This window comes from Ahaetulla prasina, chromosome 3, assembly GCF_028640845.1.
Source record: "Ahaetulla prasina isolate Xishuangbanna chromosome 3, ASM2864084v1, whole genome shotgun sequence".
NCBI classification, from domain to species: Eukaryota; Metazoa; Chordata; class Lepidosauria; order Squamata; family Colubridae; genus Ahaetulla; species Ahaetulla prasina.
Window position 1 is genome coordinate 34378004 of NC_080541.1, and position 24895 is coordinate 34402898.

Here is a 24895-nt window from a genome sequence, read left to right on the forward strand (position 1 = left end):
TTTATTTTATTTTATTTTATTTATTTATTTACTCCGTCTTGGAGGATTGAGCTTGAGTCTGTTTCTCCCCATCCAGACCCGTACAGCTTCCAGGCACCGGGACAGCACTTGACCGCTTCGTTGGGGTGGTCCGGGGTGGAAAAGTACAGCTGAGTATCATCAGCGTACAGATGATAACTCACCCGAAACCACTGATGACCTCACCCAGCGGCTTCATATAGATGTTGAACAGGGTAGGCGAGAGAATCGACCCTGATTTCCGCCCAAATATTTAAAGGTACATACAAGAATACATAACAACTATAACTTGTTGCTGGCAATCCTTATGATTTATATTGATATATTGATCATCAATTGTGTTGTAAATGTTGTACCTTGATGAACGTATCTTTTCTTTTATGTACACTGAGAGCATATGCACCAAGACAAATTCCTTGTGTGTCCAATCACACTTGGCCAATAAAATTCTATTCTATTCTATTCTCATCCCACCAGCTGATAGGCTGACTGCTGTACAGGTGGATCAAACACATCTGCGGGTCGGACAACAGGCAACCAGGGAAAAAGGTCTCAGCAGCCGGGGCAGCATCTGAGAAGGAGTCGGGGGAGGGCGGCTACTGCCCTTCCCCAGTCAGCGGCGCTACCTAGAGCAGCCTTTGCCTCCCGCGGGGAGCCAAGAGAGGCGGGTCGTTTCCGCCTAACGGGGGAGGCGTCTCTGCGCCACCGAAGAGCAGCGGAGGCGGCGCTTGATATGCTTGACTCAGGAGGTACTGAGGCAGTAACCGCTACGGTTGGGAGCGTGACGGCTGTGGGGGACGGGAAGGGACGGAGAATAAACCGCTCTTTGCTTTAGCCTGACAACCTCACGAACGCGCGCGCGCCTGGCAAGCCCGAAAGAACCATCATAATCATAGCTCACTTTCGAGGAAGAGAGGGGGCGGACCATTCCGTTAGTCAAACTTCGTACTTCCTTCTCTGATTGGTAGGGGAAGAAGCTCTTAGGTCGTTATTGGTTAGAACTTGCTGCCCATCTAAATAGAGTCTCGGCTCATACGTATTTTCTTCGGCGGGGGTGTTGTCTTGAGAGCGATAGAACCGCCATATTGATTTCGGGCAATATCACTTGGGCAATGGGGTGGAAAGAGGAAGAACGGGCAAGGGAGAGCGTAAACTCTCCTCCACTGATTTAAATCTTTGCAACCCATCATTCAGCTTCAAGTCTCTCACAAAGGGAAAATAAATACTTTTTTTTTTAAGTGGGGGGGGGGCAGTTATTCTTTCTGCCATCCCTCTGATTGTTAGGACGTTGCTTTTTCATATGGGTTTTCTTGCCAATCTCGTTTAATTGGAGGGATCGCTTTCCTAAAGTGGGATTGCTTTGGCAAAGTTTGCTGTGTTCGTCCGCAGTTTTTAGAAATAGCATAGGTTGATACCAACTTTGCATCCGCTGATGGAGGAGCAAAGTAATTCTGATTATATCTAGTGGCCAAAGTAGATAGCGCTACATGGTAAGAAGTGATTGAAATTGGGAAAATACAACTAGCCGTTTTGTAAACGTGGCAACTTTAAGATGTGTAAACGTCAACTTCCAGAATTCCCCAATCAGCAGCTTGCTTGCCAGGGAATTCTGGGAGTTAAAATTCCACAGATCTTAAAGTTTGAAAAATACTACCCATTTTACTACCTGCTTTCAGCCTGATTTGAGACAAGGCTGGCAAAACCTCCCAGCCTTGGATACTCCAAATGTGCAAACATTTCTCTTGAATATATTGGATAGGGATCACAGAAGGTATAAGTTCCCAAAACATCTGGAAACCAAAATTAAGCTATAGATAGGAATTACCCAGTTGGCTTGCTTTTTTTCCCTTAAGAACTCTTAAAAGTTTTTTTCCACATCTATCCTCTTACACTTGAGTTTGATAAGAGAGGGCAGAGCAGGGAGAGGTTAATTTCTTTTTGTGTTGATGACCTTGGGTTTATAACTAGCTAGTTAATAACAATATATTATTTTAGGAGTGGTGTTTATCTATGTAAATATGGATGCTTTTGGCCAGGATGATTGAGTTTGTGAGACTATATCCCTTTTTTTTCAGTCACAGATAGAGATAACAATGGCTCAAACAGTGAAGATCATAGAGCATGTTAAATTGTTTTCTCATTACCTCCCTTTCCCATCAAATTGCACACTTTGTTATTCATTACTATATAAATCCACTAGGACTGAGGAGGGGGGGAGGGGTCTCCGAGTTTGCTTGTTTTGCTGATGTTTTATTACCCAGACTAAGTAACATCATCAGTGCTAGGACTGGTGTTGATAGAATATGTTTGTGGAGTTCTAGAATGGTAAAATTCTATTTATTTATTTATTTATTTATTTATTTATTTATTTATTTATTTATTTATTTATTTATTTATTTTATACCGCCCTTCTCCGAAGACTCAGAACGGTGTACAGCCAGAATAAAACAGTAACACAACAATTAAAACAATATATCACTAAAAATCTAATTCAATGTGGCTAAAAAGTTAAAAAATACTAAAATAAAATATTATAAAAATCCTATAAAACCCCATTAAAATTCCCATTAGGCCAGCCCTGCTCGATTAAATAAGAAAGTCTTGAGCTCGTGCTTAAAGGTCCGGAGGTCAGGGAGTATGCGTAGCCCCACAGGTAGTTCATTCCACAGGGCAGGTGCCCCCACCGAGAATGCTCTTCCCCTGGGAGCCGCCAGCCGGCATTGTTTGGCAGACGGCACCCTAAGGAGGCCCTCCCTGTGAAAGCGCACGGGTCGATGGGAGGCTATTGGTGGCAGTAGGCAGTCCCGTAAATATCCCGGTCCCAAACCGGGCCCAAGCAATTTAATTGGACCCTTGAAAGTATAGGTCCAAAGTATTTTGCTGACTATGGCAGCAACAGATAATCTTGTAAATCATTAGACAGGCTTTAACCCCAAAGTGGATGGGATCTCACATTTTTATTTTTGAGCCATGATTTCCTGACAAATCAGAGGTATAAGGGATTATACTTCATCTTAAACTATAAAACTCAATAGTTGGGCTTCTACAGTGTGCTAAATCAAGAACAAATGAACTTCTGTATAGCTGCATTTGTCATATGAATTTAGCCTGGTTCTTTTTGTGTCTATTGCTTATGCAGTCACCTGTCAGGGGGAAAAAAATCACTTTTTGAAGGGGCCAGAGTACTTGGAACCAAACCAAAGATCATGTAAAATTAGTCTAAGAGCTGTATATTATCTCCTTATGTTCTAGATCATCTTCCTGAAGATACTCTTCAGTGGTGCTATTGCAGCTCCAGTAAGTATTTTCCTTAAAAAGTTGTGTATTCTTATGAATATTGGGTGATCTGTCAAGGGTTTTTTGTTTTGGCTGTGGGAGTAATGGGCTAGGTAATTTTGGAGCTGAGGAACGAGCAAGCTCACATTTTTACCTTTATATTATATCTTGTAATATATTCATGAGTATGAGAAGTAGTGTCACTAAACTCCCTTTGATACTAAGAAACTTGTGCCTGTAAATAGCTGTTATACCGTCAAATCCCAGATTGTGTTGGCAGCTGTTCTGCTATCTAAATCAGGGCTGTCTTAATGCATGGGCCTGATGGGCACTTCCCATGGGCCCCACGAGCATAGGGCCCCCATACTAATCTGTGTATGTTAACCCTTCAATTGGTGAACTGGTAGCGCCAGTGAGGGGAAGCTCAGCCCACCCGCTGGAACGTCATTACATCTCATTTTTGACTCTCTGCGCATGCGCAAAAGAGGCGCATGCTCTCACACTACCGAACTGGTAGCAAAGGTAAGTTCATTTCACTGCTGCCTTTAATGAATCTTGTATCATATACACCATATACTTCAATGCACCTTGTATCATATAAACACAGCAACTTATTACATTTTACCACATTTTTTATTACTAACATGCAAATATACTACATTTTTTTAATACTAACATGCAAATATATGTTTAATATCGACCATTTACATTTTTATTCTTGTGAGTAGTTGTCGTAGGGGCCCCAGTACACTGCGTTGCCCAGGGCCCATAATGCTGTTAAGACAGCCCTGATCTAAATGTATGCAAGAATATAAAAATTCAGCCTGGTGGCAAATTATAGAGGGAACTGCTATTGCTCGGTGCAATCTGGGAACATTTCATTGGAAGCCAATGAGAAATAAAATTTTAAAATCAAACTAGAAGAAGGAGGGTCAATATTGTTACTCTGTATTTATATATGCCAAGCTAAAAGGATCATATTGTGATATGAGACCCTAAACAAGAAAATAATGAATTTAAACATGAGCAATGCCTTAGGATGCAGAGCTAATGGGATTTGGGCTTTTAAAAGGGAACAAGACCTCTGAGCATGTGTTTATTCAATACAAACATTCAACTGCCCAAACAAGTTTTGTCTGTACTTTTTAGAAACATAGGTCAATGATTTCAGAATTCATGAGTTTGCACTAGTGACCACGATAGAGTGAAGGAATTTCCAAACCCAGCTGATGTTTTAAACCTGTATCTATTCTTTTTGAAAACTTGAGCATGTAAATGCCACATGCATCAGTGATGGGTTTCAAATTTTTTTTACTACCGGTTCTGTGGGTGTGGCTTGGTGGGTATGGCAGTGGAAGGATACTGTAAAATCTCCATTTCCTCCCCACTCCATGGCAAAATCCCTATTTCCTCCTGATCAGCTGGGACTCGGGAGGCAGAGAATAGATGGGGGCGGGGCCAGTCAGAATGTTTACTACCGGTTCTCCGAACTATTTTATTTATTTATTTATTTATTTAATTAAATTTTTATACCGCCCTTCTCCCGAAGGACTCAGGGCGGTGTACAGCCAAAAATAAAAAACAAGATATATACAATTAAAACAACATTTAAAACATAGCAGATTATAAAAGGCTGCTAATTAAAGGCTGTTAAAATATTAACAAAACCCCAAATTAAAATTCAAGACTATTATGCCAGTCCCGCTTGAATGAATAAGTGTGTTTTGAGCTCACGACGGAAGGTCCGAAGATCAGGCACTTGACGTAGGCCAGGGGGAAGTTCATTCCAGAGCATCACTGCCCCCACAGAGAAGGCCCTACTCCTGGGGGCCGCCAGCCGACACTGTTTGGCGGACGGCACCCTGAGGAGACCCTCTCTGTGAGAGCGTACGGGTCAGTGGGAGGCAAAGGGTAACAGCAGGCGGTCTCGTAAGTACCCGGGTCCTAAGCCATGGAGCGCTTTAAAGATGGTAACCAAAATCTTGAAGCGCACCCGAAAAACCACAGGAAGCCAGTGCAGACTACGGAGCAGTGATGTCACGTGGGAGCCACGAGCGGCTCCCGTTACTACTCGCGCAGCCGCATTCTGGACTAACTGTAGCCTCCAGGTGCACCTCAAGGGCAGCCCCATGTAGAGAGCATTGCAGTAATTCAACCCAGACGTAACCAGAGCGTGAGTGACCGTGCATAAGGCATTCCGGTCAAGGAAGGGACACAACTGGCGGACCAAGCGAACTTGGTAAAAGGCCCTCCTGGAGACGGCCGCCAGATGTTCATCGAAGGACAGCCGTCCATCCAGGAGGACGCCCAAGTTGCGAACCACCTCCTTTGGGGCCACTAACTCGCCCCCAACAGTCAGCTGCGGATGCAGCTGACTGTACCGGGGTGCCGGCATCCACAGCCACTCCATCTTGGAGGGACTGAGCTTGAGTCTGTTTCTCCCCATCCAGACCCGTACAGCTTCCAGGCACCGGGACAGCACTTCGACCGCTTCGTTGGGGTGGTCCGGGGTGGAAAAGTACAGCTGAGTATCATCAGCGTACAGATGATAACTCACCCCGAAACCACTGATGACCTCACCCAGCGGCTTCATATAGATGTTGAACAGGGTAGGCGAGAGAATCGACCCCTGAGGCACCCCACAAGTGAGGCGCCTCGCGGACGACCTCTGCCTCCCTGTCAACAGCGTCTGCGACCGGTCAGAGAGATAGGAGGAGAACCACCGATAAACGGTGCCCCCCACTCCTAATCCTTCCAACCGGCGCAGCAGGATACCATGGTCGATGGTATCAAAAGCCGCTGAGAGATCTAATAGGACCAAGGCAGAGGAGCAACCCCTGTCCCTGGCCCTCCAGAGGTCATCCACCAACGCGACCAAAGCCGTCTCTGTGCTATAACCGGGTCGGAAGCCGGATTGGAACGGGTCTAGATAGTCAAAATTTCCACTACCAGTTCTTCAGAACTGGTCAGAACCTGCTGAAACCCACCTCTGACATGCATGTATCATATTTGTTTGCTTTTACTAATATTTCATACTTTATCTGTCTGACATATGCATATATAATACATTTGGCAGGTATTATTGTTGGCTGAGCTTCTTTGGCTAGGTTTGTTTTTTTGTTCCTGTCTATTTAGAATATTTCTCTACTTTAGTGGAACTTTGAGAAAAGCAGAAAATCTTGGTCAGTCCCTTCACACATGAAAAATTAAAAATAAAGAGCAGGGCAAACTTGGAATGAATATGTATAGAGGAATTAATATTTCTTATGTTAAGTGTCCATTGAACTTTTTAATTTTAAATATATTAATGAGTTTTTGTTAAGATTACTTGGAGTTAATATTTATTGAGGGATGTTGTCATAAATCCACAAATTTAGTTAGATACAAAAATCTTTAAGAATATACATTGTGAAAATTCTCAATGCTTGTTTTTTAAAAAAATATTCAATTTTTTATTTTATTACCGGTAGTCCATTTAGTAAAAAATGAAAGAAAGAATAATGAAAATGCACTAAAAAGAATTCATGAAAAAGAAAGAATAATGAAAATGCACTAAAAAGAATTCACTATGTGTAAAATTATAAAAACGAACTAAAAAATGAAAGAAAAACCACCATGAACTGATAACCTTTAGCATATTATAAATGCTGTATTATTGCTTATTCTTTTCTGTTTGTAATAAGAATGCTCCAAGAGTCTAATAACAGGTTCAGTTTACAAATATTTCATGCTGTCTTTGGCTGGGTCTTGTTTCTTTTTCCAGAGCAGATGATCTTGGCAAACTGTAAATTGAAGCCAGACCTGCAACAATTTTTCAACACATTAGCAGCAAATGTAGTGCTTATGATGAAGAGATAGCAATCACATTAGGTTCAACAGCGGTGAGAGGGATGGCGTGAACTGTAGAAGTTCAGCAGAAGTCTTTATCAACTTGTTTCAGCTCCGTGTGGTAGGATTTGCCATTTCAATTCTCAAGCAAAACAGCTTGTATGTTAGCTTTGTGATATTCTCTAAGAAGAGCCAATCATTAACTTTTACAGTTCTAGCTTCAACGGGTTATGAATATTGAACTGTGTAGTCTGTAGTTTATTGTGACTCTGTTGCCCTAAGGCAGTGATGGCGAACCGTTTTGGCACTGACTGCCCTGGAAGCCCATAAACTCGAAGACCAGCCCTCTCTGCGTGCTGTTGCCACCTGACCTTCTGGTTTCCAGTGCGCGCATGCTCGCAGGCCAGTTGGTCTTTGTGCGTGCTGGAGCCCCGGAAACCCACCTGGTCTTTGGGTTTCTGGGGCTCCGTAACATGCGAAGACCAGCTGGCATGCTGGAAACCAGGTGGCAAGAGCCCTTGCTCACAGAGAGGACTCTGTGTGCCACCTCTGGCATGCATGCCATAGGTTTCCCATCAAAGTCCTAAGGGTAGGATTCTTGGTTTATTTTTCAGGATGAAGTTTTCCTTTAGTCTTTGAATGCCTGCACTTCCAAAAATAGGAAAAAATGAAACTAAATTTGATTTTGTGCCGTTTGATTAAAATTAAATGTAGAAACTACTTTTCTTCAGGCATTTCTTTCATAATTTACCGCTTCAGTTTACATGGTAGCTTTTGGAAATCTCAGTGGGCTCTGTCCAAGGCTTTTAAAAGGCCTGAATGCAACCTTGGAGACTTGGATTGTGCATCATTGCATGTTTTGAGTGCTATAATTCTGCTATAATATATTTAAAATAAAATACATGAATGAACTGATCCTATTTATTGGATCATCTACGCTTTAAAATACTGAAAGTGAGCTGTTTCCCATGTAAACAGGTTCAGAATTGTATGTTGCTGTCTAAACAGTCTAGATATTTACCTTTTAGAATTAGCAGGCAGCTTAAGCAGTATTGCCAGTTACTATTTGAAACGCCAGAGTTATATGTGGTCCCAAAGCAGACATAGAAATAGTGTACTGAAACCTAATGTACTTGATGGTTAGACATAGCCATCATCAATATCAAATGGATTTTTCTGGTACCTTGTACAATAAATAATAGATAAGACAAAATAAAATTAGACATCACATTACCAAAGTGGGAGTTATATATTACATCTGGAAATAAATGAGCTGTAGTTCACTTCGGTCCAGTGATGCTACCCAGGAGTTAGAAACTATTGTCTCCGTTTCAGAAAAATCGCAATCGTAATAAGAATCTTAATCTTGCAATATTATGTAGTGATTTGATGTAACTCACATTTGATCTAGTTATTTGCCATGGGATTGCAAAATTTGTGTGTTGTGTACTTTTAGAAGATTCTGAAATTTATCGTTCAGTTCATATTGATACAAGTCTGTTGGTCTGATCTGGTCATTCAGTGAGAGATACAAACCAAATCAGATGCAAAAGGATCTGCAAATGGTCTTCTGACTATTAAAATGTGGATTGATATACCAGTTATAGGCATGAAGATATTAATGCCATTTTTCTGCCTTTGAACCTTCTATTTTGCTTAATGGAACACTTCCCTCTTTCAGCCGGCACAATGTGCAGCATGCTCATATTAGCGCATTATATTATAATGTAATGTTATGCACATATATGTATAGAGGATTGTGTGTTTGTTAGTATGTTTTACTGGGTTAGGGATTTTCTATTTTTCACTGTGAGTTATTGAGATGTATTGTGTTGTAGGGGGTGCACTAAGAGAGGCTCAGCCAATCTCGTACACATGTTGTGCATTGACAATACAGGTTTGAATTGAATTGAATTATAATAGCTATCTCAGTACTACTAATAAAAATCTCCTCCCCCTTCAGGTTAGGACTTTGATTGTGGATCTTTGCTGTTACAGATATTCCAGCCTGTTAATGAATGTCAGGAAAGATCCATTGCACTATAGGAAAAGTATGACAGTTTTGGATTTTAGGATCTTTCCCCACAATTATAGGCTATCCACTCAAACCTGAATCAGCAAAACCTAAGGTTGCTGTGAATTTTTCTGTTCCTGTCATGTTTAATTGTAGCCTATGACTATCATTAAGTGTTGTATCATTAAGTGTTAAATTTGTACCCTATGACTATCATTAAGTGTTGTAAGTGTTGTACCTTGATGAAGGTATCTTTTCTTTTATGTACACTGAGAGCATCAAAACAAATTCCTTGTGTGTCCAATCACACTTGCCAATAAATTCTATTCTATTCTATTCTATTCTATTCTATTCTATTCTATTCTATTCTATTCTATTCTATTCTAGTGTCTCTCCTCTCTGTTTGGTTTCTAAGGACTGCCAATATCTGATTTCCCCCCCCCCAAATGTATGGGGTAAAACAAAACTAACCTATTTTACATGTTTTGAGGTTACCATTGGACAATGTTAGAATAAGAGGAAAATTAGCACTATTAGAACATTAGAATAAGTAAGGATGGCTTAGGTCACCTTCTAATGGGCTTTGGACAAATGTGGGAAACATAATGGAGATCGGGTAGGAAAAGAGGAGATTGCTAGTGCATGTTTATGTCTCGGTGAGAACATGTCCATGCATGGAGAATGGTTTGATAGACTTACAAGGAAGCCCAAGTTTCCCTTGAAAATCCCTAGCTATGTTGCATCCATTCTTAAAGCTAAACTACGGCATTCAGAATTTTCATCTTTCCGGGCTTCAAATTCATTCTTCCCCATTTCTTTTTTTGTTGGTTGCCCAAAGTCTGAATATTAAAGTTCAGAGCGAAGAAACATTTTATACATAGTATATATTAGTACGTTTGTAATATTTTTGTAACATAGAAATTGCTTGGGTATTGTGGTTATTTTCCTTTCTAAATACCCTCGTCCCTGCTTCCTATGGGACTTTTATGTCTGTTTCAACACCAAGGAGAAAGCGTAAGCTCTTACTTTCCTATCTCATTTTTACTTTGCACAAGGGGTTTTTCTGTTGCCATGAAACATGTATTACAGGTATATGGGCTTGCAGGCAATATACTGTTTGATTTCCATATTTAAAAGCAAAATGCTTTGTTGCTGTTTATCAGTCTGGTTTGTATGTAGCCAGGTTTGGCAGATCACAGTTTTAGCAATAAGACTCTTGCGCTGTTGTGCCTAGAGTAAAGGGCAACTGTTGTTTTCGTAGAATTGTGATGTTTTGGAATAAGAGATAATCCTCTAAAATAAAGCACATCTGGCAATCCAGTCTGTTGTTTGCAATGAATCCATCAGCTCTGAGTTGGACAGTTGCCATGGAACAGTTGTGAACCGAAAAAGTGTTCTGTGAACTGACATATGGTCACACCTGAGCTTTAGAATGAATTCTCCCAAACTATGCACAGTCTTCCATAGTATGGCATGTGCTCTTTCTCCCATGCTTAAACTTTTTGAACTGTAGAAAGCTCAACAAAAGGAAACACATTTTTTCTTAACATAAATAAAATAAACTCTGCTACAATTCAATCTCAGTTTATGGTGATTTCAAGCACAGCTCATGCAGGGTTTTTTGGCAACAAAAATGTTTTGCTATTGCTCTTCATGGATTTTTTTTAAAAGCTTCTGAATCTAACTTATCATACTGGAGCATCCCTTCTGAGTATGTAGAAGATCAGGTCTTTCTTAACCAGATAAGATCACATAGCAAAAGAAATTAAATTATTAATTTCTGTGCTCCAACACTGGAAATTTTTAAGAAAATGTTGGATAGCCATTTGTCTGAAATGGTGTAGGGTTTCCTACCTGGGCAGGGGGTTGGACTAGAAGACCTCCAAGGTCCCTTCCAACTCTGTTATTATGTTATGTTAATTATCTTTGAATTCCAAGCAGTCTTTTGGACTAAAGGATATTCTCCTTTCTTGCTGAATTTTTGTTGAAGTAACACTCTCTCGTGTTCCGCTAAGATGCAATGGAAAGGCAGAAAAATCTCTCTCACTTCTCAGGATAGCTGAATATATCACTGAAGAAATATAAGCCTGCTTAGAATAGATAAGAGATCAAGAATTCAAGGATCATCATTTTTTAATAAAAATGTTCTTGAATGATTATAAAATGTTCTTGTAAATCCTTACAAAATGCTCATGCTATAATCCATATCTAAATTTGGCAGTTTTGGAGGCCTATCGAATGCAATTTTTAAAAAGCTGGTCATGTCCTTTTAGTAGAATTTTATTTGTTGATCAAATGATTTTTACTTTCCTATGTATCCTTTTGGGTTGCTCCTATTCTGCTTTGGAAGATTGGGTGATTCTCCAGAGCAGACTTGAAGAACACAAGTGGGGTGGAAGAAAGAAGACAGTGAGGGGAAGATATGTACAGTCAGATTGCATAATTCTGAATGTAGTAACATTATTGCAACAACTCTGCCTTAGAATATTGAATGATCTTTGGATCTAGATTTAAACCAAAATCAATTAGTTTCACCAGGATCAAATCATACCAAATCTACTATCAAGATAAATGAAGTGAAAGGAATGGGATAACAAGGACTTCTCCAACTGAACTATTTCCATTTTAAAACCAAAATGAAATGAAAACCTAAAATGAAAGGCTCAAGACTTTAAAAAAAATTCTTATTAATGACTTTTCTCAGAATTAACAAGAAAGTGTATATTTTTATGGTAATTACTTATTTTGCTAGTGTTTTTTAGGAAACTGCTTTCAAAATGCTTATCAGCCTGAGAACTGACCCTTACATCAGGATTAGATTTGCTGAAAATCAATATAAAACAGTCACATCATCCCAATATGCTGATATTCACTCAATTCTTGTCACTCTTCTTATTCCCCAGTACCCTGACTGCCTTGAATACAAGAATTGGAAAGTATAGAAATACATTATGCTCTACATAGAATATCATTCATATATTTAATTAAAGTTGAAAATTCATGGAAGGATTTCAGAATATGGCAGCAGGAGAAGCCTCCTTCCCTTACAGGCACAATTATATCCTCAGATGTTAGTGTAATTATTGATGTAAGCCTTCCTAAGCATATTTGCAGGCATAGCAAGTCTTTGGAAGAACACTTACTTTTTTATGTGGCAGATGTTGAAAACTATAATACTACATTGCAAAAGAGAAGAGGACAGCTGAATAACATTTATGAAACATATTTTTAGTGAGTGGAAAGTATTCGTGTTGTTGATGTGCAAGTTCTATGTATAATTACACACATATGCACGCACACATGTTTATTCAGTTATTTTCATTTCCATTAATACATGTTCTTATTTATGGCTAATAGTGTGATCCAGATTGGTCATTCTGTGAACAGATGGTACCCCTTCCATTTATGGAAAACACTAGGATTCAACAGAGACTTTTCACTGGAATCAGGCTAAGTAATACCCTGTTTTCCCCAAAATAAGAAATCCCCTGATAATAAACCCAATCGGGATTTTGAGCGGCTGGCAATAAGGCCAAGCGCTTATTTCAGGGTTCAAAAATATATATGTAAGACAAGGTCTTATTTTTGGGGAAACACGGTATAATTTTCCTTGACACTTCTGTTGCTCTGGAGAATCCCTGGTCTGGATGAAGTTTTCCACGGAGCATATTGGGACAAAGGAGGATGAAGAAGGAATCTTAAAATTGTTTCAATCAGATCCTGCTCACACATTCCTTGTTTTGAACTTACTAGTTTATAGTTCTGATTTCTGTAACTGTTGCCTCCTTTGTGAATGATTAATTTGTCTGAATGACAACTCACAGGAATTTCCTAGAACTTTTGGATTTATTTTGGTCTAGAAGTTCATAGCTTCCCAGCTATGAACTTTCTAGCTAAGTCTGTCTATGTATTATGAGATAGAGTTTTCATTGGGTCATCTGAATGTTACTTGTGTTCAAGTATGTGCCCTACCAGTCTTCTGTCTGTCTGCATCACCTTCTGCATCGCCATTGTACACAAACCAATTAAAACTCTCCAAAACTACTTAAATAAACCAAAAGGCCCAGTAATTCAAAAAGATAAAAACCAGGAGTCATCTACAGCATGTCTAAACACTGTGACAGTCACTATGTAGGAAGACAATGTGGTTACAGTATCTTGCACTTCCTTCTGTTAAGTACCCACAAGAATTTCATATCGGTATGTTTTAAATTAATGAAAGCAGAAACTTGGAAGCTGTCCATGAATCACTAAATTTTCCCTTGTATCACACTTATCACCCTATTTTCAAAGGTGATGGCTCAGGAAAGGGTGTCTTATCATTAAGGCATTATAATGCTTGCTCTCAGCACCTAATAAACATCAGAATACTATCTAAATATGGAGGGCTGATTTACCTAGATTCCTAATAAGCATGAATATACTTACTGCTATTAAATTTGTCTCTTTTGTAAGCCATCAAAGTTATTGACTACTGTAATATCTCAGGAAAATGAATTCCATGAACAAATGAGGTCTGTAAATTAATTATATGTTTCGTGCATTTCTGTAAGTTAATAAACATAGCTGATTGCCCAACCTCATCTTGAAAATCTCTAAGGAAAGACATTCCACAGCTCAACAATTATTCTGCTGCTGAATTGTATAAAGTCAGGTTTTTTTTCTCCTTCATTTTTCTGAACTAAAATGTGAAACTTCTATATGAGTGGGAATAGTAATTTATCCATTTTCACAGTCTAAGCATGTGTTCTCTTCTTCCTTCTACCCTTTGCCTGCCTTATTTACTTTGCCACCCATTCCCACAGGCTCTAGATGGCTAACAATGTACTGCAAACATAAAAAATATCCCAGAAAGCCTGCAATTCATATAAATAAATAAAAAAACAAAACAAAACCTCACCAAGAAATATAAAGGCTTCTGACCCCATATTCAAATCACAGAACACACTTCTCCTGTACAACATAGGTCTTCAGTATTTTCCTGAGGTCTCAGAAAGATGGGGATGGTCTAATTAAGTAAGTAAGGTTCTACATTTAAAAAGTAAAAGTAAGGTTCTACATTTAGGCCAAAAAAACAAAATGCACCAGTACCGTATATGTGGTACCTTGCTCAATAGTAGTACCTGTGAGAGGGATCTTGGAGTCCTAGTGGATAACCATTTAGATATGAGCCAGCAGTGTGCAGCAGCTGTTAAAAAAGCCAACACAGTTCTGGGCTGCATAAACAGAGGGATAGAATCAAGATCACGTGAAGTGTTAGTGCCACTTTATAATGCCTTGGTAAGGCCACACTTGGAATATTGCATCCAGTTTTGGTCGCCATGATGTAAAAAAGATGTTGAGACTCTAGAAAGAGTGCAGAGAAGAGCAACAAAGATGATTAGGGGACTGGAGGATAAAACATATGAAGAACGGTTGCAGGAACTGGGTATGTCTAGTTTAACAAAAAGAAGGACTAGGGGAGACATGATAGCTGTGTTCCAATATCTCAGGGGCTGTCACAAAGAAGAGGGAGTCAGGCTGTTCACCAAAGCACCTGAGGGTAGAACAAGAAGCAATGGGTGGAAACTGGTCAAAGAAAGAAGCAACTTAGAACTAAGGAGAAATTTCCTGACAGTTAGAACAATTAATAAGTGGAACGACTTGCCTTCAGAAGTTGTGAATGCTCCAACACTGGAAATTTTTAAAAAAATGTTGGATAACCATCTGTATGGTGTAGGGTTTCCTGCCTGGGCAGGGGGTTGGACTAGAAGGCCTCCAAGGTCCCTTCCAACTCTGATGTTATGTTATGTTATGTTAATTTTTACAGAGAGGGAAAGCAGCTAATGGAAATGCCTGCTTTTGTTGTTCCCTCCTACGGCAACCCTGTAAGGACAAGATCTATAGGAAGTTTATTGCATTTTAACTGGTTGAATGGGGACAAATGAATACAGGAAAAGGCAGTTCTCAGATAATTGGGTCTGGACCAGTGGTGAAATTCAAAGTTTTTTACTACCGGTTCTGTGGGTGTGGCAGAGGAAGGATACTACAAAATCTCCATTCCCACCCCACTCCAGGAAAAGGATACTGCAAAAAAAGGGCCTCTGGTGGCTCAACGGACTAAGGCTGTCTGTTATTAACACAACTGCTTGCAATTACTGCAAGTTCAAGTCCCACCAGGCCCAAGGTTGACTCAGCCTTCCATCCTTTATAAGGTAGGTAAAATGAGGACCCAGATTGTTGGAGGCAATTAAGTTGACTTTGTATATAATATACAAATGGATGAAGACTATTGCTTAACACATTGTAAGCCGCCCTGAGTCTTCGGAGAAGGGTGGGATATAAATTCAAATTTAAAAAAAAAATCCCCATTCCCTCCCTATTCCTGGGGAAAGGATATTGCAAAATCTCCATTCCCACCCAACTCTGGGGCTGGCCAGAGATGGTATTTCAAACCAGAGGTGGTTCTCTGAACTACTCAAAATTTCCACTACCAGTTTTCCAGAACCTGTCAGAACTTGCTGGATGTCACCCCTGGTCTGGACCATGAGAGATCTTAAAAATAGCCATAACATTGAATTGCATCTGGAAATCAACTGATTACTAACACAGGTACCAAACCAGCAAAATCATCAGCTTTCATTATTCTGCCTGTGATATCTATAGAAACTTAGAAATTCTTCTTTCCTTTAGTCCACAATAAACTGTGACTATGGGTGGTCTTATGGTGGAATGTAGTCTGGATTCCCAAGAGAGAGGAGCTGCATTTCAAAGGGCCAAGAGATAGCAACGCTTAGATAGTTTGATTGGGGAAAATGGGATAAGAGAAGTCCTCCTTAGCAATTACCCAGGGTGTATCTTTAATAATGCAAGTATAGATTTCTGTATATAGATGAGGAACAATTAAGGAAGCTGCTTGGAAATAACTATACATGTCTTTCCTGGTTTTTGGTGCCTGACAGGACTAGAACCTAATTCGCTCTGTTGTCATTCCAACATCTTAACCTCTGCACTATATAATGGCTCTCAAAATGTAGAAAACTGAACACTTACAGTAATTAAACACAGTATACAACATTTGTTGCTGGATCATTACTTAAAATCTTAATTCATTTTATTAGCTACAGATTCTTAATTTTGTTTCTTTCTAATGAAGAACTACTTTTTAAAATTTTATTATCTTCATGATCAAAAACACTTATTAATATTTTATCATCTTCTGCAATTGAAGCAAAAAGCATTAAACAAGATCCACTAATTTCCTGAATTTTTCTATGCCAGTAGATATTGCTATGTATACAGAATGTCCCTTTGGATATTATTATTCTTATTAATCATTTAGTGCATATAGAACCATCAATGAATGAAAACAGTATGTGTGATTTATAGCTTGTACATTTGCATCTGTGTGTATGTATATATATGTAGCTCTCTGTGTGTGTAATCAATGACTTCTGAGTTAGTGAGATTAGGAAATAAACTTCCTTAAAATGTAAAAATAGGTCCTTTATGGAGAGTGAGTTCAAATATGTTGTCTAAGAAAATATGTGTGTGTGTGAGAGAGTTTTTTAAAGGTAACCAACCATTTGTAATGCTTAAACAGCAAAAGTGTTTCCTTTATGCATCTTAAGGATCCTATTGTTAGACTAGGGGTAGTCAACCTTTTTATACCTACCGCCCACTTTTGTATCTCTGTTAGTAGTAAAATTTTCTAACTGCCCATCGGTTCCACAGTAATGCGTCGTGTATCGTCATCTGCGCATGGCTCTCGCGCATCGTGGATTGGGTTTGGAGTGGGACCCGGCTACCAGCTTTGCTTGTCTGTTACAGCTGGGTGGTGTGGGGGGAGATGCGCAAGCTATTCTGGGATGAGGCTCTTTTGTTTGCGGTTGCACTATAGCCCCATTTAGTTTCACTTACGTAACGTGAACTAAATTTATGCGCTGGTGATATAAATAGTATATTTTCAGAAATTTCAATTGTCATGGGGAATTTTATGAAAACCTAATGAACATTTTTTAAATAATGCTATGAAATTTTTTCTAAAAGTCAATTAAATTTAAAAAAAAAGGAAAGTGCTTCAGTATCGGACAAAACCGCCCACCATGAAAGCTGGAACACCCACTAGTGGGCGGTAGGGACCAGGTTGATTACCACTGTGTTAGACCATTCTGAGATGGAACTGATCATTGATACCTGACTGACTATAAAAAGTACACTGTAAATAATGACATAAATACTAGCTGTATTCAGATGCTGTTGAAACCAGAACCCTTTGAATGTTCTGGTTAAATTTTGCCCATACTAATGTCTCAATTGGCATTTCCAGGAGAAATCGTATACATGTACAAGAACATGTGGAGAGGCTTCCACTTAAATCAGGATGTGAATGCCGAGTCCTCTTTAGTATTCTGTACATATTTAGGGATGCGGTGGCGCAGTGGCTAAGACGCTGAGCTTGTCGATTGAAAGGTCGGCAGTTCAGCAGTTCGAATCCCCAGTGCCGCAAGTAATGGGATGAGCTCCCATTACTTGTCCCAGCTTCTGCCAACCTAGCAGTTCGAAAGCACATAAAAAATGCAAGTAGAAAAATAGGGACCACCTTTTGTGGGTAATGGCGTTCTGTGTGCCTTTGGCATTTAGTCATGCCGGCCACATGACCACGAACAATGCTGGCTCTTTGGCTTTGAAACGGAGATGAGCACCACCCCCTAGAGTCGCGAACGACTAGCACATATGTGCAAGGGGAACCTTTACTTTTACATATGAAGGCTTTCCTTCTACAGATGTTAAGATAGCAACATTGGCAGAGGGATTATCTGCAATACTGCGTTGGTCACTGCAATACTCTCCTTTGGAACAGCATCCACCTCAAAGACCTGTGTGGGTTTCCATTTTGCCTGCACTGAAGCATTCTTTAAAAAGACTCTCCTCGCCCCCCCCCCCATGTTTTTGGTTAAGATAAATGGAGAGGACCTTTTGATGAACAGAACAGAATAGAATAACTGAACTGAAGGAGGATGGGAAAAGATGGTTTTGTTGCCTTGGATGGTAATTTTATAGAGTTTTGTTTTTTCGTTATGGAATTGTTGCTTTTCTAACTTTGACTTTGCTCAGGGCTGTCTAGAATTGGATGGTTTAGAAATTTAATAAATAGTAAACAAACAAATGAATAAAATAAAAAGCACCAATAAATAAGTTTTCCACTGGAATGGGGCTTTTGTGGAAAGAGAAAACCTATGTAGGATTAGAACTATACATTTGAAGACATACTAATTTTAACAGGTACTGATGAAAATTTAATCAAAAAATTATATGGATATTTATTAGAGGTTAAATTGGAAGAAGAACAAGTTAAAGAAACAATGATTGCTTGAGGGAAAATTTTGGACATGGGATTGATCTAGAGAAATGGCAAAAATTGTGGTTACAAAATTATAAAATGACAATGTCAACTGCATATAAAGAGAATTTGTACAAGATGTTTTACAGATGGCATCTACCCCCGATGAGAATAGCCAGAATGTTCAAGAACAAATCCGAAAAATGTTGGAAATGTCATCAGATACTGGGTTCATATTACCATATGTGGTGGACGTGTGTAGAAGCTAAAAGATATTGGACTAAAAACCACACGTGGTTGGAAAAAATGATAAAAAAACCACATAGATTTTAAATCAGAGGGTTTTTTATTGGGGATCATACCTGAAACTTACAATAGAGAAATGAGATATTTGATTGGGAATGTATTAACAGCGGCTAGAATTGTGTTTGTTAAAAATTGGAAAAAATGAGAAAATACCAATGCAAGATGAAGTTATTAAGAAAATAATGGAATGTGTTGAAATGAGCAAATTGACATTTGAAATTAGGGGACAGGAAGATATGGGACAGGAAGATATGGGACTCATTTTATCAATGGTTAGATAAAAACTATGTTAATGAAGTTTGATAGAGGTTTTTATAATGCTAGAATTGTTGAAATATATAAAATATAATATCATTGGTTTGATTCAAGATGGTGAAATAAACGATGTAGTACAATTAATTTAAAATTTAGAACATTTTGTACGAAGTGAGGGAAGAAATACTTATAGTTAAACAAATGATTAATGGACCAAAACAATTGGATATATATTAGATTGGTAAAATGTAAAATTAGATATGAATTTGGTGAAATTGCACAAAACATTTGTAATCAACCAACCGACACACTGTTTGTATTTGTATTGAAGATGTTTTTATTTATGTTTGTCTAAAAAATAAAAAGTTTCACCAAAAAAAAAAGACATACTGGAGCAATAGAATCTCAATAGCTCAGGTCTTACTGTCCCAAAGGTGCTTTTCAAAAGGCAACTGGACTTTCTTTGTTTTTCTCTGAAGACATTTCGCTTCTCATCCAATAAGCTTCTTTGGTTCATTCCTCTGTGGAACTCAAATTGTCTACTTCTGCATTAAGGAAATATATGATTGGCCAGAGCTCAGTATTAAATACTTGGGAGTTCTTCTCACTATGGGACTTATCTCTAAAAACCAAAATCCAGAAGGAAAATGCTTTCGAAAAGAAAAGTACTGACCAATTTGATTTATTATGTATTTTGCATAATAAATCAAATTGTTTGATTTGTTTGCATAATTGTTTTTAAGTAGGGTGGTCATCCAATTAAGGAAATTTTTATTGCTGATCTGTGCCTTTAGCAGTTCATCAGTTTATTCATTGATTGCACTAATAAATTGGAATATTACCTAAATTCTTAATATAGACTTTTTGAGTTAGTATAAGAAGTGTGAGATAAGCAACTTAATACAATTGCCGTCAGGGGCATATTTAAACCTTTCCTTTAAAGATGGGATATAATTACTATTGAGAGTTGATTGAAGAAGAAAAGTACATGTGCATACATAATGGATGGCTAATACTGGATGAAAATTGGGTGGATTTCTAAGCCTTGAAGCAGGATCTAACACATTTTACTTGTAGCACAGAAGTAATATAGCATTACTTACACTACAAAAGTAAAGGAAATGTGATGTGAACCAATATAGAGAAAAAATAAAGAAAAGAAAATAGCTACAAAAAGTGTGCAGAGATTCAAAAAGAAAAAAGAAAGATAAAAAAAACTTCTGATCTTCTTTAAAGCAATTAACACTTATTTCTTCTGCTCCCTTATTAAAGTTACATCACAATTCCCTTCTTCCCATATTCAATCACTTTTAATCAACAAATCCACAAATCACCAGTTCATTTCTCCCCCCTTTTCAATAAAAAGTTGGTAAGAGTTTTCCAGCCTTTATTAAAATACTTATTGTCTTATCTCTGATTAAACAGGTCAGTCTTGGCACTTGGTATCTTATGTAAGATTTTCTCTAAATATAGAGTTCTTATGGTATTATTCAAGTGAGGCTTACAGTAATGTTGGTTAAACATTTCTAGGAAATTAAAAACAGTGCAAATTTAACAAAACAAATGGTTTATACATGAACAAGGCATTGCCAATTTCTACCAAATTCCGTCAATACACAATGCCTGAATATATTTTTTTTCTAAATTCGGAAATAAAATTCCTTATTCCATAGTGCTTTGATAAAGTTTATTTCAAATGTAGATTTACAGAAAGAACCAGATGAACTTCTACTGCATTTCTACACACACAGACTGGGTAGTGCTTGCCCAATTCAAAAATCAAAAGTATTTCCAAATACGTCATTGATGAATACTTGGAATCTAGGAATGTTTCTAATAGTGTTGGTTCAGCAGAAAATGGGGCTGTGATGTGGAAGAACAAATATTACATTCAGTTTTGCTACTGCTGAATGTTTAAAGTTGATAGTAAAGTTCTTAGTGTTTTATAGCTTTAGCTTCACATAATACTTTGGATACTTTATTGTTATTTAATAACTTTGGTTCCTAAGAGACAGAATTGATGCATTTATATGTTATGAATTATAAATATAAATTCAATGTGAACATTTTTTTGTAGAAATCAAGCTTTTATCAATTTTACCATTTTTTTTCAAAGTCACTTGAATCAGGCTTTGAATGTAACCTCAAAATAACAGAGTTATGTTCTGTTTCAAAAGTTACATCTCTCTCTCTCTCTCTCTCTCTCTCCCCCTCTCCCTCCCTCCCTCTCTTTTGTTTACTGTGTTGAGAAATGAGTGGTAGAAATGTTAAGGTGAAGACCAGGGTGCTATTCAGCTGGTTCTGACAGGTTCTAGAGAACAGGTAGCGGAAATTTTGAGTAGTTTGGAAAACCGGTAAATACCACCTCTGGCTGGCCCCAGAGTGGGGTGGGAATGGAGATTTTGCAATATCCTTCCCCCAGGAGTGGGGACGGAATGGGGATTTGCCAGTGGTGAAATCCAATTTTTTTTACTACCAGTTCTGTGGGTGTGGCTTAGTGGGCGTGGCAGGGGAAGGATACTGCAAAATCTTGATTCCCACCCCACTCCAGGGGAAGGATACTGCAAAATCCCCATTCCTTCCCCACTCCTGGGGGAAGAATATTGCAAAATCTCCATTCGCACCCCACTCTGGGGCCAGCCAGAGGTGGTATTTGCCAGGTTTTTTTTATTTGCATTTATATCCCGCTCTTCTCCGAAGACTCAGGGCGGCTTATACTATGTCAAGCAATAGTCTTCATCCATTTGTATATTATATACAAAGTCAACTTATTGCCCCCAACAATCTGGGTCCTCAGTTCTCTGAACTGCTCAAAATTTCCACTACCGGTTCTCCAGAACCTGTCAGAACCTGCTGGATTTCACTCCGATCCTTCCCCTGCCATGCCCACCAAGCCACGCCCACCAAGTCACACCACACCCACTAAGCCACGCCCACAGAACTGGTAGTAAAAAAAAATTGAATTCCACCACTGGTGGAGACAATGTGTCGTAGCTGAACTGTTTCTCTATGAAAAAGGTTTCTGGCTCTTCTACTCTGCTCCTTATAAATTAGAAAGCCAGGGTGGGGCCAGGGAGGTAGTACTTCTCTTTGCGATGGCATTTTGATGCAATATTTTAATCCCCAGCCAAACCCTTATATACAAAATCATTATTTCCACTATACGTTGTCAGAGCAAAGAAAACCATTTACTTCTGCTATATTTGCCATCATTAGGACTTTCTCATGTTCATACAGTAGAAAAAGGGTTGAACTCATTCCTTCTTAAAAAAAAAAGGAAAGGGAAAAAAAGAAGGAAGCTGGGTTAATTGTATAAAGAGGAAATGGTTTCCTTTGTAAAATATTTCATGAGTCGGTATCATGATTACAACAAAATTGTTCCTCAAACAGGATGAATAAATAATCAACATTCTTTTCCTTGTGAATCCATATTTTAGTTAACAGGCTTATAGCAACCTGAAGGATTTTTTTTTTAATCAGGAAAAGGTGATGAGCTTTGGTCCCCTGGGAATTCAATTGTGAAAACAATCTTGGTTTTGTACATGCTAATATAGATCCGTTATTCCCTTTCCACATCTATTGCAAGACATTTTAAATTGTGGCTGATCTTTTATGCAAATAGCTGTCTTATTAGACATTGTGGCTGCATGTGCTAATGTCTCAGTGGGTTTCTTGGGAGTTTGCTATCTAACTATCAAAGCAGTTGAAATGAATGATGATTACTGAGCAGCTCTGAAGAACAAAGAAAAGTCACAGCAGTTTTAGAGGTATTGGCTGCTACAAAATCAGGGACAGTCTGAAGCACATACACATCTAAGTGCTTCATCTTACTAGCCCAAACTACTACTACTTCTTTAATAACAACATTGACATTGTGTTCCATTAAGTATGTTACTGGAAGTTAAAACATTTTTTTTCATTGCTGATGTTTTGTGGCAAAAAAAAGTTAGCTCTTTTTGATGAATGAAATAAACTATAACCTGGATATAATACCTATTCATCTAATTGTCTGTTTTTATTTCTTTTTGTTCCTCATATCTGAAATTGAAGGAAGGATAAAGAGGCATGAAATAAAAAGAATGCATTTATGTTGTTTATCTGTAGTTTCATTGTGAGTGTGCGTATGGATGGATAGATAGATTGATTGATTTTGTACTTATATTATCTGTAGTTCCTCTCTCTCTCTCTCTCTCTCTCTGTGTGTGTGTGTGTGTGTGTGTGTAGACAGATGGACAGAGAAACAGAATCAGCAGGGGCAATTATAAATGTTCCATACAGGATTTATGAATAGTGTATGAATGATGCTCACAATTCAAAGAAAAGGGGATAAATCTATTAATATCTGTAGTGTATCTTTGAAGAGTTAAAAGATAATTAGCGCTTTCACAGAAGCTATAGTGTAGTTATTTTGAAGGACTGATTCTTTAGAATAATGTTGAAATGCCTTGTTGATGCAGGCATTCATCTGATATTCCATGGTTTAAAGTTTGTGAATGGCACTAAATATTACATATCAAGTTGATTCCTCCTTGATTTGCTAGTATTCCCCCACTCACCCTGTGTTATTTAAAACTTCATAGGATTTCTGCCTCCCGCCACTGACAAGAGAAGGATTAAAATAAGTCATGGACTTTTATAAATATGCTTTTCTTCTTAAAGAGGGTAAAATTTGCTGGCAGGTGACTGGTAAAACCTCCAAAAAGTAGCACTTGTTGCTTGGGTCATTGAGAAAAAGAGGACAGAGCAGGACCTTTCAGGAATGTTAGGAAGAAACAATTGGAAAATACAAATAACAATCAAGATAAGTTTCATTTTGTCAAGCTATGTAACATACGTGACTTGAAAGAGATAGATTTAGTTTGTTTCACCACACATTCAGCACCAGTCTATGCTGTTCCTTGAGGTTTTTCAATCCTTATTTTAGATCAGGGTCTCCAACCTTGGTCCCTTTAAGACTTGTGCAAAGCTGGCTGAGGAACTCTGGGAGTTGAAGTCCACAAGTCTTAAAGGGACCAAGGTTGAAGACCCCTGTTTTAGATTATATGATTTTCTCCATAACCAAATTCTGTCCTCCTTATATTTTCCCTGTATGTATATAATTTATTGATTGATTAATTATGTTGATGCATGAGACCTGCATTTAAAATGGCTGTGAAGTTTCTTAAGCATTTTTTAATCTTTTATTATAGAGTCCATAAACACGGAAAAATGGGTAAAAAGGATGCCTCTTCTGCAAAAATACCTGTGGATCAGTACAGAAAACAAATAGGTAAAACTTTCTTGGATTTTATCTCATCTCATCTAACCTTACATAAAGTTTTGCATTAATACAGTTTCCCAATGGAAACATAGTGAATGTTAATATAAATTAGTTTTCTTTTTAAACAAAAATCATGGAAAAACAGAATTGCTATTATGTTTCTACAGTGCTGCTTATACCAGAAGTCTTTGTATTGGGGTGGGTTACAAAAATGGTAAATAAATAAGTATAACCGAATGAATATAGACCGTATACATACATATACATACATGCACACACACACACACACACACACACACACACACACACACACACATGTTTAATAATAATTGTGATAATAAGCCATATCAAAAAGCATTATCAGGGAATCCAGGTATTATATGTTCAGGTTAATTTTATGATCAGTTGGGATAAAATACAACTAACATATAACATATTAATGAATAGAATAGAATAGAACAGAACAGAACAGAACAGAATAGAATTTTTTCATTGGCCAAGTATGATTGGACACACAAGGAATTTGTCTTGGTGCATACGCTCTCAGTGTACATAAAAAGACAAGATGCATTTGTGAAGCATCATAAGGTACAACACTTAATGGTAGTCATAGGGT

General features: G+C 38.2%; 1 protein-coding gene across 2 annotated transcripts in view; it reads left to right on the forward strand.

Annotated features, from left to right (window-relative positions):
- The first annotated feature begins 655 nt into the window (after positions 1-655).
- The window catches only part of TRIQK (triple QxxK/R motif containing), a 73960-nt gene continuing 49720 nt past the window's right edge, over positions 656-24895 (forward strand). The window contains exons 1-3 of one of the 2 annotated variants that reach the window (XM_058176993.1): positions 656-767; positions 3271-3315; positions 24209-24288. In XM_058176993.1, coding sequence (XP_058032976.1) covers positions 24228-24288 — 61 coding nt within the window. In that variant the 5' untranslated portion in view covers positions 656-767; positions 3271-3315; positions 24209-24227. Of the gene's footprint in view, positions 768-795; positions 983-3270; positions 3316-24208; positions 24289-24895 lie in introns of those variants that run through there. The other variant, XM_058176994.1, reaches the window with a different exon arrangement.